This window comes from Amblyomma americanum, chromosome 2 (assembly GCF_052857255.1).
Source record: "Amblyomma americanum isolate KBUSLIRL-KWMA chromosome 2, ASM5285725v1, whole genome shotgun sequence".
In the NCBI taxonomy this organism is placed as follows: domain Eukaryota; kingdom Metazoa; phylum Arthropoda; class Arachnida; order Ixodida; family Ixodidae; genus Amblyomma; species Amblyomma americanum.
Genome location: NC_135498.1, coordinates 104408412 through 104425587, shown reverse-complemented (window position 1 = coordinate 104425587; position 17176 = coordinate 104408412). Strand labels below are relative to the sequence as shown.

The 17176-nt window shown below is 49.5% G+C and overlaps 1 protein-coding gene across 1 annotated transcript; it reads left to right on the top strand.

Moving 5' to 3' along the window:
• Positions 1 to 665: 665 nt before the first annotated feature.
• LOC144119954 (solute carrier family 22 member 7-like) lies at positions 666 to 13820 on the top strand. The gene is made up of 3 exons (XM_077652452.1): positions 666 to 1024; positions 12112 to 12202; positions 12537 to 13820. Exons 1-3 carry the CDS (start codon positions 666 to 668, stop codon positions 13818 to 13820), a joined length of 1734 nt encoding a protein of 577 aa, XP_077508578.1.
• The last annotated feature ends 3356 nt before the right edge of the window (positions 13821 to 17176 follow it).

The following is a 17176-nucleotide window of genomic DNA, read 5'->3' as shown; positions in this document are numbered from 1 at the left end:
ACACCGCCTGTGACGTTGACTCAGCTGACAGTTTGCCTCGAGACTACTAAATGTGTGTTCAGCTTTCGAAAACATCAGTTGTAAGTCAGCGCCTGCGCTTGTACGTTCCTCTCTTCGTCCTGTATTTGCGTTGTTCCCTTTCAAGCAAACAAATACAGGACTGCCGTCGGGTGGTCTACGGATATGCATATTGTTATAGTGAAATCTTGCAGTATTTGAAAAAAATTGCGTTCATAAATGATTCCACGCTCGAAAATGCTTTTGTCCAAAATTGTTAGGTATGATTCTGTCCCAAGGCAGTGTACCAGATTATGAATCTTTTCTGAGGAGAAAGAAGTTGCACAATACGATTTTTTTTTAACAAATGTTCAGTGAGAGCGCATGATATATTTGCTATTTTCCTTCTATACTAATCTCTCTGGTTATGACTGTTTTAGGGTGCAAAACGCAGCGTAAAGCTCCAGCACTATTTGGAGCTCGACCACCCGGTCGCTTCGGGTATGGACGCCGCTGAAGAGAAGAGATGAATAGCCCATCTCTCGCGCCGGCTCGTGCTTCGTGCTCTCTGAGAAGGCAACCCTGCCATCGCTTTTGAGGCAACTACCACGCAACACTGAGCACTGCGTTGCAACACACTCGCTCCTTCGCCGAGGCAATCGAGCGGAATGGACGCCAGTTCTTGCGCTGCCAGTAGCTATGCTAGCTCGACAAAGCGGGCGAGAGAGGGCAGCATCGCCATCGAAGACAGCCTCCTCGACGGCTTCGTGACCCAGTATTCGTTGGCCGGGCTCCAGGAGTGCGTCTACATCGTACTGGGCCACGGCGCCTACCAGCGCCGGTTCCTGACGTGCGGCATCCTGTGCGTAGCTGCGCCGCTCTTTCAGTTCATGGCGTACCAGCTCATCGGCCGACCCGTGGACCACTGGTGCCGACCGCCCAAAGGCTTGGCCCACTTGTCTGCCGAGGCCTGGAAGAACTTGTCCATTCCGGTCGAGACTGACGGCAGCTTCAGCCAGTGCACCACGTACGACCCATCGGAAATCATTAATATTTAATCCCTCTCTTTATTATTATTATTAAAATTTTAAAATCAAAACACTCATCCCTTTTCTGTTCATGACAAAAAAAAATCACCGGTGTTGCGCTCCCACGTGCTTTTCCTTTTTGTTAACTGCGTTCAGGTGAATAGCCACCCGATTCTTGCCCGATCTCCCAGTGTGGGTATGTGCCATCTTTTGATAGGCTAACAACAACAACAACAGCTGGTAAGCACCTGGTCCCACGGCGTTGCCTAGCCCGCTCAGGTGGAATAGCGTTTATTGGGTACGACCAATGACATGGAGCCTGGCTTCACTGAGTGCGCATATTTTGACGAGAGAGCGTTAAAAGGCAGAAAATCCGGTGCCGGCGTTGTGAGCGAAAATTCACGGCATGGCTCTGGCAGGTGGTCGCCAAAAGGCGACCTAGGAGCCAGGTGCGCCACTTAGGTCCCGTGACTTTGGGGCGCCCCGCAACATGCCCACCAAATAGGGAGCAAACTGCGCGCCGTGGTAGGCGGCAGTTAAATTAACAATTGCACATTCGGAAACAGCAACCTGCATGGGCCGCACAAGACCCATCTCTGGGAGAACCTGCCATAGCGCGCGGGCACTGGCACATCGTTTAGCCGCTGCACCACTGCGCTAGGAATTGTATGATGACTCCAAGGGATCTATGACTGTAGACTAGAGAATGAACAATTCTGCATATTTGGGAATTAACCCAAATATGCTATCGCGTCATAACCTTATAAGGCGAAGCTTAAGACTCCTCTCCAGTTTTCGTTTAACATTTGAAGTTATCGAGCTTGAATTAGACACGATGGCTGCGGTTCGGCCACAAGCAGCTCGCATTAATGCCGTGGCATAAGAGGTACCGTTCTCGAGAAAAGCCGGCGTCCGTCCGTGTCACGAAAGAGCAAGCGGCAACTTGCTCACTACCCGCCGCGGCGCCTCAGAGGTTACGGCGCTCGGCTACTGATCCGGAGCACCCGGGTTCGAACCCGACCGCGGCGGCCGCGTTTCGATGGAGGCGAAACGCTAAGGCGCCCGTGTGCTGTGCGATGTCAGTGCGCGTTGAAGATCCCCAGCTGGTCGAAATTATATCGGAGCCCTCCACTCCGGCACCTCTTTCTTCCTTTCTTCTTCCACTCTCTCCTTTATCCCTTTTCTTACGGCGCTGTTCAAGTGTCCACCAATATGTGAGACAGATACTGCCCCATTTCATTTCCCCCAAAACAAATTTCATTTCAACTTGCTCACTAGACTGTTCAGTGAAGTTCAGTGCAATCTCCACCTGCCGACCTTGATACTGTGCTGCCCGAACAACTATCTGTGCACAAATTAGCCTCATGGAAGCTCGGGAAGAGCAACGTAGGTCTCACCAGCCGCACCGGTGGCTGTAATTGGAACAGCCGACTGCCGGGGCAGTGACGCATCGCTTATTAACCGCTACACCACTGCGCAATATGTGGTATGAGGACTCCCGTGATCTGTGAATTTATGAACGAGAAGGCGCGCACTAGGACGGTAGAGATCGCACTAGCACGGTAGAGATTTCTAGTGCTTTCGCTTTGTACTCTTGAGGTATACCTTAAGCTTAGTCCACTTTTATTCCGGCTGCACCATGTACTACACGATGACAGTTTGGTTTTATAGGATTTTTGAACAAAACACTTACAGTAGGCTTTTGCTGAGACATGAGAAGCTCACAGAGCTCACTGCACGCAGTAATACATTATCTGGTATTATTTCATTAAAGACAAGAAATGTAGGTGAATGCGGCACAGCTGTTATGCGTGCCACCTGTCCTCCTCTGCATGCCTTGGACAGCAGTGGTCATATAGCATTCTACGGTAATAACACCGAATACACGGTACAGCACTGCATGCGTAGGATTTAACATCATGAAGATGAGTGTGGCCTACCATTAAAATCGACACTCAGGTAAAAAAAGCTAATTGTAGTCAACAAAATAGGTGGTAACTGTGTCATACATTACTACCTTGTTAGTAACTAAAGGAAGTAAAGTTGGCGGTATAAACATTTCATCCTAATCATCATCGGCCCGACTACGCCCGCTACAGGAGAAAAGCCTCTCCCATACCTCTACAATTAACCCTGTCCTGTGCCAGCTGCACCCAACATACACCTGCAAACTACTTAACCTCATCCGCCCACCTTACTTTCTGCTCACTCCTGCAACGCTTACCTTCCCTTTGAATCCAGTCTGTTACCCTTAACGGCCATCGTTTATCTAGCCTTCGCATTACATACGCTGCCCAAGCTCATTTCTTGCTGGAATAAACATTTACTGACCAGGTAAGCAAGTGCCAGGCACTAACCTCATCAGCAACACTCAGTATCAAGCGTAAGAATTATCTGGCTCATGCTTGGCCTTATCAGAAAATGTTAACAGAAAGTGTGGACACTTAACGGAGGCTACCTGAGCTACTCGGTAAATCGTGTAAGCTGGGCTGTTCGGAGGGGCGCCGCGCAAGCTGCAGCCAGTACAGTGGCGCACCTCTTAACCGCAGCACCACGGCACTGGTCGAGAGAGGTATGAGGAATCGCCGCCACCTATGAATGTCAAGCAGAAAATGACCAATTCGGCACAGACAGACAGACAGACAGACAGACAGACAGACAGACAGACAGACAGACAGACAGACAGACAGACAGACAGACAGACAGACAGACAGACAGACAGACAGACAGACAGACAGACAGACAGACAGACAGACAGACAGACAGACAGACAGACAGACAGACAGACAGACAGACAGACAGACAGACAGACAGATAGATAGATAGATAGATAGATAGATAGATAGATAGATAGATAGATAGATAGATAGATAGATAGATAGATAGATAGATAGATAGATAGATAGATAGATAGATAGATAGATAGATAGATAGATAGATAGATAGATAGATAGATAGATAGATAGATAGATAGATAGATAGATAGATAGATAGATAGATAGATAGATAGATAGATAGATAGATAGATAGATAGATAGATAGATAGATAAAGAGGAGGAGGGAAAGGCAGGGATGTTAACCAGAAAAAGGTTGAGTTGGCTACCCTGCACTGGGGAAGAGGGATTAGGGGACTAAAAGGAGGAAAAGAGAAAGAAAAAATGCATAACACACACACGCACAACGCTGTCACAATTTGTCACTCAATCCAGTCGCTCTCAAGTAAGCAAAGAGTGTCTTGCATGCCTTGAGGGCAGTCGACTGCTGTGGCCACGGACCGAGGATCCATTGCTCTGTTAATGGGCGAGGATCGAGGCGGTCCAGGGCACAACACAGTGTATGTCTTGCACTGGCAAATGCAGGGCACTCACAGAGAAGATGAGCGATGGTCTCCTCACAACCACAGCTCTCACAGGCAGGGCTGTCGGCCATCCCCATCCGGAAAGCATAGTAATTGGTAAATGCAACACCGATCCATAAACGGCATAACAGTGTTGCGTCGCGACGTTCTATGTTACGTGGAAGACGAAGGCGCAGTTCAGGGTCCAGTGCCTTGAGGCGGAGGTTGCAAAACTCTCCCGTGTTCCACGCTGAAAGTGTGAGCTCCAGCGCCAAAGGGCGAAGCCCACACGCAGCGTCAGGTCTCGATATTCGGATCCTCACTGGAAGTCCGTCGTTGTGAGCAGAACGCGCAGCCGCATCGGCCTGGTGATTACCGTTAATACCACAGTGTCCTGGCAGCCATTGCAAAATGATGTCATGACCTTTGGAAACGGTGCCGTGGTACAGTAGACGGATCTCAGCAACAAGTTGCTCCTGCGACCCACGGCGTAGCGCAGCTTGCAGGGCTTGAAGGGCTGCTTTAGAGTCGGTGAAAACCATCCATTCATGTGGAGGTTCTTGACTGATGAACTCTACAGCAGTCCGTAAGGCTGCGAGTTCCGCACCAGTTGAAGATGCTGGATAGGTCGTCTTTACTTTCATGAAGATGGATCTGGCCGGTATCACCACCGACCCCGCAGAACTGGTCGAGTGAACTGATTTATCTGTGTAAATATGTATGCGGTGACTGTGGTAAGAATGCAGGTGATTCAATGTCAGTTGTTTGAGAGCGGGCAGTGATACACCTGCTTTCTTTGTAATGCCAGGAATATAGAGGTGAACCCGAGGTTCATGAAGACTCCATAAGGGTGAGCTCGGTCTTGACGCAGGGGTGAACTGCGATGGAAGATATGCGCGATGGGCTTCAATGACTTTGCCGAATGCAGTACGCGGCCTAATTATTGGAAGTGTTGCGAGGTGATGACAGGGAACCCGTGTGAGGTGCCGAATATGTGTTCTCATGGTGTCACTAGCAATGTATGTAGTAACAGGATGTTCCCGGGCAACAAGAACAGTTGCCGCTGTTGATGCACATTTAGGCAGTCCAAGACAGATACGGAGAGCTTGCGCTTGCACACTTTGAAGAGTCTTGATATTTGTTTTTCTAATGGAACTGAATATCGGAAGACTGTACCGCATGTAGCCCAGAAATAGGGAGCGGTACAGTTGTAGCATCGAGCGCACTGATGCGCCCCAGGACTTTCCCCCGAGGAAGGAGAGGACGTGGACAATTGAAACTAGTCTCTCATGTCGCAGATATGTGGGCTCCACGAGAGGTTCCTGTCGATGACAACACCAAGGAATCTGTGGCTTCTCTCATAGGGAATGGCTTCGCCATTGATGCGAATGGTGTAAAGTGACATTATTTTGCGTGTGAACGCCACAAGTGAACACTTTTCGGTCGAAATGTTCAGGCCTTGCAAGCGAAGATAAGATGTCAATATCGATGCCAATTTTTGAAGTCTTGCACGAACTTGAGGACGGGTAACCCCTGATGCCCAAATACAGATGTCGTCTGCATATACCGAGATCTGAGCAGATTGTGGCAATACGTCGACCAGGCCGATAAGAGCAAGGTTGAAGAGAACTGTGCTCAGCACTCCACCCTGAGGGACTCCGCGCGAATTTCGGTGTAAAGACGTTGGTCCGTCCGCAGTCAGGACAAAAAACGACCTCTCTGATAAATAGCTGCGTATCCAGCTGAACGTACGGCCTCCGATCTCAGCAGCTTCCATTGCGTCGAAAATGGCCTGATGCGTTACGTTGTCGTACGCGCCCTTGATATCCAAAAACAATGCCACGGTCAATCTTTTCAAACTTTTGCTGTTGTGCACCGACGTTACAAGGTCAACCACGTTGTCGATAGAAGAGCGGCCCCGTCGGAACCCAGACATGAAGGTTGGATAAATCTGATATCGCTCCAAGTACCATTCCACGCGTGTGAGCAGCATTCTTTCCATGTCTTTGCCGACGCAGCTGGCGAGTGCAATTGGACGGTATGATGAAAGGTCGAGCGGTGATTTCCCCGGCTTAAGAAGTGAAATCAGACGACTGGTCTTCCAATCATGAGGAACTATGCCAGCTGTCCATGACTTGTTATAAGTGTCCAAAAGAGCCCGTCGAGCTTCTTGGCCAAGGTTGGCAAGTGCGGAGTACGTCACACCATCGGGCCCTGGTGATGATGACCTTCTACAACAAGCTAGTGCAGCATTAAGTTCTTTCATGGAGAATAGTGCATCCATCCGAGAATCCCGTGAGGGTGGAACATGGTTGCAGTGCAGCGTTGCGCCTGGATTCGGAGGGCCTGTTATTATTGCGCAGAAATCTTCGGCTACCTCAACCACACTGCTCCTTTGGTGGAGCGCTACGGATTTGAACGGGTAGCGCTGTTGAGGGTACGTGCGAAGACCCCGAATTACACTCCAAACGCGTGACAAAGGCTTCCGTAGATGAAGTGTTTGGCAAAATTTCCTCCACCGTTGTGTTTGCAGTGCCTGAATTCTGCGCTGAATCTTCTTCTGTATGCGCCTAGCATCTATTAGGTCTAGGCGCGACTTTGTGCGTCGGTATCTGCGCTCTGCCCTGCGCCGTTGTGATCGTATTCGCTGCAATTCGAAGTCAAAATCGGTGTAGTTAGCGACAGGGTTAAAGGGGCAGGTGGCGTGTTCCATGGCCTCCTTAATTTTTTGTTCAAGACTGGTAGAGAAGCCCTCTGCGCAAGCAGCCTCCATAAGTAATTTAAAAACTGTCCAGTCAATGCGCTGCCTACACGTGGCTGGGGAAAATGTGGAATGGCCGGTAATAATCAGATAGGTTGAGATATGGTCGCTGTAATGGGTTTCTACATCCGAAAACTACCGGACGCTGTTGTTAAGGCACTTTGAAACGAAAGTCAAGTTCAAGCAGCTGCTATAAGTCACCCCGCGTATATAGGTCGGGCTTCCGTCATTCAGGCACTGGAGGTCATGGTCAGAGGCGAAGGACGCAAGCTGTCTTCCCCTAACGTCCATCCTAACGCCTCCCCACATGGTGTGATGAACATTGAAGCCACCCATAATATCCCAGGAAGCAGGTGTAGCTGCCATCAAACCACTCAATCTTCTGGCGTCGAAACGACTTGATGGCGCCAAGTACACCGCCAGTAGCGTAAACGTCAGGTCACGGTTCGGCACTGTCAGGCAAACGTACTGATTGTCTTTGTTCGGAGGAACTGAATGTTGCACATATGTAAGTTCACGTCAAATGTAGACGATGACATAGCTGGATCTGTTGCACGTGGGTGATGAAAATGCCTCGTAACCGGATATTCGCAAAATTTCCGGGGTCTTCGGTTCACAAATCACAAGAATGGGGAAGTGATTCTCGTAGACGTATTGCCGTAAATCGGAAATCCGGGACTGGAGCCCACGAGCATTTCACTAAAAAATGAAAGCTTGCTTGACTTTCTTTTGAAAAGACAGGTCCGAAGGAGCCATGATGCCGTCTACTGTAGAGCCGCAAGAACTGGATGCAGCGCGTCCAGCACTTGAAGTGCGCTATTTGCTGCTGGCGTGTGTAGGCTGGAAAGCAGAGCACGCATGACATTCATTAGTGTCGTGAGCATTGCAATCACTTGCATATCTGGGCGATGGCCTTGATTGTGCCTGTTGGCTGGATCACTCGTAGGCGCTGCACACTGCCCTGAGTGCGCCAACATCCCTGACGCAGTAGGCGTAGAAGGCATTGGCAGTGGCGGCCAAGTTGCATCTGAGGCAGCAGGTCCAGCCTCACCAAGCGCCGGGCTCCCTTGATTTGGTACGGTTTTTGGTGGAGGCGGACAAGCTGCAGTTGGGTTTGGGGCATTATTGTCAAATGTGACTGCTTTCTTTGACGACCTTCGGCGGCGCTAACGACGTCGTCGCACCTTTGCGGCGGCTTGTTTGTGCGTAGAATGGTCACGCACCATTTGCTTCAGTACCGCCCGCTCGGTCCTTAGACGGGGGCAGTCTTTCGAGGAAGAGTCATGAGGGCCATGGCAGTTGGCGCACTTCAAGGTAGTCGCGCGGCAAACATCACCGCTGTGTGACTCGGAGCATCGCGGGCACACGATGGAGTTGATGCAGACGCCGCTCACGTGGCTCATGCACTTCCTGCATTGAAGTGGCTTAGGCACAAAAGGTCGAACTGGATGACGAAAGTGCCCAACCTTCACGTACGATGGTATGCAGTCACCCTTGAAGGTCAGCTTGATGCATGGAGATCTGCCTAACCGCTGAACTTCAATGATGGAAATGCCGTCGGTTGCCGGCTTGATCAACATGGGTAAATCTGCATCACAGATGGCGACGTCGACGTTGTAGATTACGCCAGCCGTAGTGCCGCTGTCCTGGAGATAAAGGGAGCGTACACTGATGTTGCCGAGCTTTGTGATTGCGGTTAAATTCTCTAGTGAACTTCGCTCCACCACATCAATGGCAATGACGTTTTTGAACGGGTTGATTCTGACATCTTGTATGCCTCCCGGTGCAAGGCTCTCCAAATAAATAAAGATGGCTTGCCTGTTCAGTAGGTTCAAGTTGTTCGTTGAGTTCAACGGCACAAACAAGGCTGTATGCGCTGAGGAACTTCGCGCCGTGATGATCGTTGGCGTTCTTGATGAGGACACCGTTGACGTGCTCGATGAGGGCGATTCGGCTTGTCTACGCAGTCTGCGCTTGGCCTTCTTGCCAACAACCGGTATGAAACCGTCGTCGGCCGAGGACGAGGAGTCTTCACTTGGCACCGAGTACACAACAGTACCCTGGTTGTTCGAGTCACTCTGGCGGTGCAGGCGCTTCCTCTGGGCGGCTGCTGCCGACCCACCGGGTTTCAATAGAGGCACAGCAGCCTCCACTTCCATCGCCGTGGCAAAAAGGGAGCGGTGCTAAACAGTATAGTTTTATCATCATGAAATGCATATTCTCACAATCGTATCATGATGTACGACTGAAGACTGGGAGACTGAAGATAAGCCGGAGATAAAGAAATCCATATCTTTGAGATCCCATATCTTTGAGATCAATAGCATGCAAAATAATGGTATATATATTTACACATGCTAATTTTCTGGAGGATAATTTCTTTTCTGTAACAGAGCATGGCTTTCGAAAGTTTTTCTCTTGTCACATTCAACTACTTTCCTTCACTTACGACTTGCACTTCTAAATGGACTCCGCTTTTTCATCTGACTGCATACTTCTTGACTCTGCTAAAGCATTCGATAAAGTTAATAGCTCACTGCTATTACGTAGATTAAGTGTTCTGAACATTGATCCTACAGTTCTTAACTGGATCCGTGGATTTTCTTGTTCTGTTGAATTTTTCAGCATTAATAACGCTGAATCCTCTACAGTGCCACTTGGTTCTGGGGTTTCTCAAAGATACATGGCCCCCTTGCATTTTGTAGCGATAGCTACACTACGCTAGCACTTCGAGCCTTCAGCGTGGCACCCATTGAGCTGCGTGGCCGCCCTTGAGCTCCGTGGCCGCGCCGTGGCTGGTCACGTGATGCGGAGCAGCTGCCGGCAAAACCGAGGGGGGGGGGAATATATGGAGAGGGGGCGAGGGGGGAGAGAGAGTGAATCCACGTCCGGAGAGGAAGATGAAAGAACGCCCAGTCGGAACGGAGCGGCGAAAGACTGACTTTGCAATACGACCGCGTGAGTTCCACTCGGCCAGCTGTAGCTATCGCGTCACTCCAGGTTTAACCAGAGCTAGACCACAGCCATTTTTATCTTCTTTATTCATGTGAAATGCCGTTCCCCTCTGTAATGTACTCTGTGTCCTGAGAGTAAAATAAATATCTCTTGCCAAAAAGCACGCCTGGAGGAATAAGGAGGGCGATGAAAAAAAGAGAGGGTGGTAACTAGGTCTCAGCACCCCCGGGCAGATTAAAAACTCTGCGCATATGCGCATGGTACTGTTTTAAATGACGGCCGTGGTACTTAACAAAAAAAAAACTTCGTAAACTGCTTGTCACAAGTGTTTCTGTACTTAGCTCAGTGTGTTTTTGTGGTACATAAATTTCTATTATTCGAAAAATAAACTTGATCAGTGCCTGACAAAAATGTTCTGCCAGCGGTGTGCATGCCACAGGACCCATTCTTAGTCTTACATCGGTGGTAGAGTAGAAAGCATGAGGCAATAAAATCAGGCCCGCAGCCTCAGTTTTGGGCCAGTGGCTGTTACCGGCTGTGAGTTTAGATACCACCCTTAATTACGAACCTACGAATGCAGAAAAGGTTATTATAACGAAGCGCGTGACGCTGAAAATATATTTGATTGGGAAAGCACTTCATGTATGTCATTGTCTGGGTCATTTACCTTCAGTAACTTTTATGCACTAAACGATTACTAACAGGGTTGTAACGGGCAACCAGATATAGTAAAAAGACAGTAAGTGTCGATTTTTACTAACCCTACGTTTTAAAACGCTATAAATACTGACAATTAAGGTAGTAACAAGCAGTGTTATAGTAACAGCTGCGCTTAATTACTAGCCCCTCAAGACCCCCCCCCCCTTTTTTTTTCTACGTGTATGGTGGGGGACTCCGGGTTGATTTCTACAGCCTGTGGTTTTAACGTCACTCATATCGTACTGCTCACGAGCATACTTCCATGTCGCCTCCATCGAAATGTGGCCACCGCGGTCGACATTCGATCCCGCGACCTTCGTCTCACCAGCCGAACGCTAAGTCCACTGGGTGATCGTAGTGAGTCAATGGCAGACCACCAGCAAAGAACAATAGTGTCTAATTTACAATCATTGTTATTGAGCGTTTACCACGTGCTTCTTTTACCTCTTGGGATAATGATATTGGATTAGTAGCCCGCCATCTAGGCAAGGAAGAAAGTGAAAGAAAAGAAAATGAACACCGTTGGTTGGGCAAACACCAAGGTTCCACATTATCAGCAGAGCGTAGACTCAGATGTTCACTATAGTTTAAAATTATGGTCTCTATACGCATTCCTCAATTTTGGTGCCAGTTCGCTCTCTTAACGAGCTCCCTCACCCGTCCTAACTCTTCAGCTCATTCCATCCGTTCGGTAGATTTTAGCCATGACACACTTGAAGCAAAGTGACAAGCCTATCGGCTCTCGCGTTTCAGCTAGAAAAAAAAAACCTTCCCTCATTAGCAGCCAAGAGTGAGGTATCCTGGTTCTCCACCAAACTTTTCGAGCGTCCATGGATTATAGCAAACTTGGGAGACGAAGCGAACAAGCAGAGAACTGGCTGTCACTTGGTATCTGCTAATGCTTATCCTTCGTCTTCCGGCAGTGCAGCGAAACCAGAGGTTAGGCGTTAAGAGACGCCACTCACGTATTTTACGCCTGCTGCAACTGGCCACCTAGCCGGCACTGCGCAACGCAGCGCGCCATGAAATTCCTCAACACCAGAGCAACAACACAAACACAATATTCCACTTGAAGTTACAGGCGTGCACAGGTAGCACGTCCAGCTCCCGGCCAGAGCCAGCGTTCGCTCACGCGCTCTGGCGAAATTTATTTTTTTTCGGACACAGTCTTGGTACATCGCTCAAAGTATGTTCACCAGGAAAGGGCTGAGAAGGCTTCATAATTAAAAAAAATTGGAGGGAACACTTAAGCTCCGCATTAAGGGAATTATGAGATAGCGCAATGGGTTAATTCCGATGTATTCAGAAGGCTTTTTTCTACTTTACATTCATAGATCCCTGGGAGTCCTCATCCACAAGAATGGCGCAGTGGTGCAGCGGTTAAGCGATGCGCCAGTGCCTATACTCTCGCAGGTGCTCCCAAAGGTGGGCATTCTGCGGCCCATGCGGGTTGCTCTTCCCGACAGACCAATCACTTTTTTACTGCCACCTGCCACGGTGGAGCCTGCTCACTATCCAGGGGACACTATCCGGTGGACGGATGACGCTGCAAGGTCATTGACCTAGGTGGGCCACCTGAGTTCTATGTCGCTCTCTGGAGACGACCTGCTAGAGCCACGTCCGTAATTTTTCGGTCACAACACCAACACCGGACTTTCTGCAGAACGGATACTTTAACACTATTGCCTTAGTAATTCTGATCCTGAAAAAGTGCCATGTTTCCAATGTGACATTCTTGAGTGTTTTTCGCGGCCCGCAGGACAGCCTCCTGGAAAACAGGACAGCCTTGCCTTGCCGCCTGTTCGACCTCGTGTGCGAGCGGCGGCGCCTGTATGACTTGTCCTCCCTCGCATACGTCGTGGGCTACACATTCTTGGCGCCCGTGGCTGGCTTCGTGTCCGACCGCGTGGGCAGGAGGCCCGTCCTGCTGGACGCGGCGGCCACGTATGCCTCCTTAGTCGTCACCCTCATCGTGGCCGTATCGGCTGGCGCCGTCACATACATCCCCACCTTCATCCTGCTGCACGAGGTGACCGGGAACGCGTGGCGCTCGCTCTTCACTCTGCTCCACACTGCCGTGGCGGCCACCGTGGTGCCGCCGCTTATGCACGCCGTTTCGCTGCTGGAACCGCGTTGGCTGCTCGCCCAGGTACTGCTCCTCGTTCCGACGGCCATGTGCGTCACCTGGTGCTGCCTGCAGGAAGAGTCACCCGCGTGGCTCCTCACCACTGGTAACATGCGCGACGCCGAAGTGGCCATCCTGACAGCTGCCAAGCTCAATGGCGTGGACGTGAACAAAGCCAAGGAGACCCTCACGGTTATCATGTCCCAGCTGGGGAAGATGGATCGCAGCCAGTCGTCCACGACCACCGTGTCCGCTGCGGAGGGCATCATCGAAACGGTAAAAATGTGCCGTCGTGCGGTGTCTGTCTTCCTCGCCAGGTTTACGCTGAGCGCCCTCTACTTTGGCGTCTTGGTTAGGGACAGAGCGACGGCTCTCCGCTGGCATGTGGCGCACGTCTTCCTATCGACTGTCTTCAACGCGGCCACCTACTGGGCCATGACCAAGTGGGGCTTGCGCGACACGCTGGACGCGCTGCTCGCCGTCGTGTGCAGCTGCGCCTTGGCCGAGGCGGCGGTGATCAGCAGGGACTACAACCCGGCCATTCCCTTCGTACACGCAGGCATGAAGGTTGCCGTGTCGGCTGCGCTGGGCGTGGCCCTGTGCTACGTGGGAGACATCTTCCCCACGCACATTCGAAGCATCGGCGTGAGCCTGTCCATTTTCTTCGGTGGTGCCGAAACGCTGTCCAGCGTCTCCCTCATCACGCTCGCCGGGCGGAACGCGAACGCCGCCTTCAGCATGTTCGCGGCATTCACGACCCTGCTGAGCATCGGGGTCGTCCACTGGCTGCCCGAAGTGTTCATCGAAAAGCCCAAGAAAGCTGCCCCGATTCGAGCTATGACCGAAATGGAGCGGAAGGAGGAGCTCAAAAAGTCGCTCTCGTTTTTCGCGGCGCGAAAAAAGGGAAAATCCCACTAGCGACAACCGAGGTTGACCAATGCACCGGACCCATGATGGCCTGTGCACACTTGAGTATGCGCGATGTATTAAACCGAGATAAAAACAATGTATAAACCTGTTTTCTAAGCTAGCAGGGAAAAAACAGCGACCCCAGTCGATCATGAAATTTTTATCTATTTCTTACGTTGACGAAAGGATGAACTCGCCATAGATATTCGCGCAATAATAAAAGATCTAGCGAAAAGCGTTGAACTGGTAACTGCCGATTCTCTGCTTTAGCGTGGTTGCAGCTTATTTGCTCAACAGCGAGCTTTGTCTGAAGGAAATGCAAAAACTGTCCAGCACCGTTTGCGATCGTCGGCGCTAGAGCATATAGCGTACGTAGCTCGAACCAGCAATGCTGCACGTTTGTCAGCCATTACTACATCGACTGGCAACAAGTTTCCAGAAAAATAGCATGTTTATAGCAGTGCGTCTGTTCGATTGCTTGTTTCTGTGTTGGTTTGCCTACTTGTATTGCTTGCCGGAACAGAGCTTAGCGCTATGAGAGATTAAGAGACTTTATTATTTTGTTTGATTTCCACTATAGACTTTTTTAGTACATATATGCTTAAGTATTTGACCGAAACGTTCGCTTCTCTATATGAAATGTGCGGCGGGAATGCGCTGAATAGTGACTGTTTCTAGAGGCGCCAAAGACATGGAACGATTCATTTGTCTACTAGTGTGTTTGGCACGAACTGCTCCGAAGTCCGCGACGCTGACCCAGTCATAATTGCGTCAAACTCTGTTTAATAGTGTGTCCCATTGATATCTGCGTCTGTTCGTCGTGATATATGTGCGCTTCTTCAGATCTCGTGCGTGTTCACCGGCAAGCCTATGCTTCATTGCAGAGATGTCTAGCTGCAAGTTTGTCATACCAGCGAGAGCGTCGAGCTGAGATATTTGTTATCCGCTGATACTGGCTACGTTACTGGGCTATTTGGTTTTTGCTTAAAAAGGGGGGATATGGCTCGTCCCGCGACCGTATCTGGCGGTCGGGTTAATTCGATCTCCTAAGGTTTGCACGTACTCCGGTGTTGTCGCCACGTGCTTGGTTTTGAGCGAGACCACCAGCCCAAGAGCGGGCATACGTGCAGGCATTTTAATGCAATCTAGTACTTAGCCACTTGACTGGGTGTGTCGTGTGTCGGACACTTTATATGACAGATGACTGGCTTGGTTCGTTCCAAGATCAATAGCTTGCGACAGACCTGCTTAGTGGTGGTAGTGTAAATGCCTTGTTTCCATTCTTGTCAGCGTTTGAGACTATTTAATTTGAGGTGTCTGCAAAGAGGGGCCTTATCCAAAAGACACACTGCAGTGTCAGTTATCCGAACGACGGAACACTAGTGTTCGAGTTATATAGCGCTCTCTTCATCGGTTCTTAGGTGCACTATGCTCTTGCACCTGATATCTTAAGGCTTCCGGTGTACCGATGGCAAGACCGGAAAGCGTAGACGTTTCCCATTTTCCGTCGTGCCAACAGTTCTTAGCTTTGCAAGCCAGAATTGTCTTCACCTGTTGTGTTATCAAATTTACTCAAATTTACTCCCTCCTCAATGAGACGCCAAGGAAACCTTCTGAGCGAGCCATGTAGGCATAAGCAGTATACAAAAGAGCCGACGTGTGCACTTCATGCGCTCGTAAAGGTAAGCGTCAGCAAACATCCTCTTCAAAGATTGCAGGAAACTGTAGTAAATAGTTACCTATACGAAGCAGATGACAGTTCGAGTGGTATGATGCAGTAGACAACGACCAGCACCTGGAAGGCCTGTCCTGGGCGAATGAAATTAGTATAGCCCCAAAAACGTGTTATGAATACGATTTCATGTCGCCTTCTTATTCGATACGCACACCTTAATACAAAATGAGTCCATGGGATAAGGCATAATGGAGATAAGCTCAATAATCTGCGATTCACTGATGACATTGCCTCGCTGAATCACTCAGGAGATGAAATGGAAAGCATGGTCAATGTGTTAGACAGGCAGAGCAGAATGGTGGGTCTGAAAATTAACATGTAGAAAACCAAAGTGATGCTCAACAGTCTATAGCAAGCAAACAGCAGTTCACAATTGGCAGCGAGGTGCTGGTGGTTCAGGTTCTCTCAGATCACGAGTGGCAGTTTACCAATATCCCTCAAGAGGAAAGTATGCGACAGCGGTATTTTACCAGTACTCACTTACGGACAGAGAAACGTGGAGGCTAACAAAAAGGGTTCACCTCAAGCTAAACGATAACGCAGCGAGCTATGAAAAGAAAAATGGTAGGTGTAACGTTAAGGGATCGGAAGCGGGCAGAGTTGGTGAGGGAATAAACGCGGGTTAATAACATCCTAGTCGAAATCGAGAGGAAGAAATAGGCGCGGGAAGGGTATGTAATGCGAAGGCAACATAACCGCTAGTCCTTAAGAATAACGGAGTGAATTCCAATAGAAGGCAAGAGTAGGAAGGGGCGGCAGAAGGGTAGGTGGGCGAAAGAGATTAAGAATTTTGAGGGCATGTGGTGGGCGCGGCTGGCAAAGGACAGGGTTAATTGGAGAGACATGGGAGAGGCCTTTGCCCTGCGGTGGGCGTAGTCACGCTGATGATCACCTTTGTGAAAGACGCGGAGACGTGGTCACAGTAAACGCCACTGTATTTTTACGCACGAACCTTTAAAGGCAAAGAAAAAAGTAGTTACCTCTATTTTACTACACATTCGTTTCCACTATAGTTTGCTGTAAGAAGAAAATCACGTGTCTATTGGTTACTAAAAGCAGGAGATGTTGCAGCGCTGCATAGTTGGCGAGTTCCTATCGCATTTTGACAGAACGAAACAAAGCAACTAAAAGAAGGAAAGTGATTGTTCGTGTGTTTCCTTTCTCTGATCCTTCGTTTGAATTGCGCTGTTTTTTTTTCGAGGAGATATTGCCAAAAACGTAACTTTTCGAAAACGTTCACATCTATTGGTACAATAGGCAGGCATTTTTGACCCTCTTTGTGGCGCATCACACACGCTTAGCGACTCATGCATCAGAAAACCCAACCAAGACTAATGCATGGCAACACACCCCAGCAGCACACAGGTCATACACTACATCCGGGACAACGGACAACAGCTGGAAATCTTGAGCAACCGTGCTCACCCATTTCCTGTCTCAAATCTCATCACGAAATCACTATATTTCGCGGGTGAACTGGTTAACCGCGCTTCCCCACCTATACAGCACATGCCACGAAACTCGCTAAGAGGGGCCCCGGCTTCAGCAATAGAAGCTCTGTTCCAATAAATTAGTAGTTTGCGGTCTCATATCGGGGCGAATGCAACGAACGCTATATATGAAAGCGTTT

Excerpts from the sequence above, each read along its gene's own strand:
- LOC144119954 (XM_077652452.1), top strand. The coding sequence starts at position 666 with ATGGACGCCAGTTCTTGCGCTGCCAGTAGCTATGCTAGCTCGACAAAG. Across the intron at positions 1,025-12,111 it reads AGCTTCAGCCAGTGCACCAC|ATCCCTGGGAGTCCTCATCC; the intron begins GTACGACCCATC and ends TTACATTCATAG. Across the intron at positions 12,203-12,536 it reads TCTCGCAGGTGCTCCCAAAG|GACAGCCTCCTGGAAAACAG; the intron begins GTGGGCATTCTG and ends CGCGGCCCGCAG.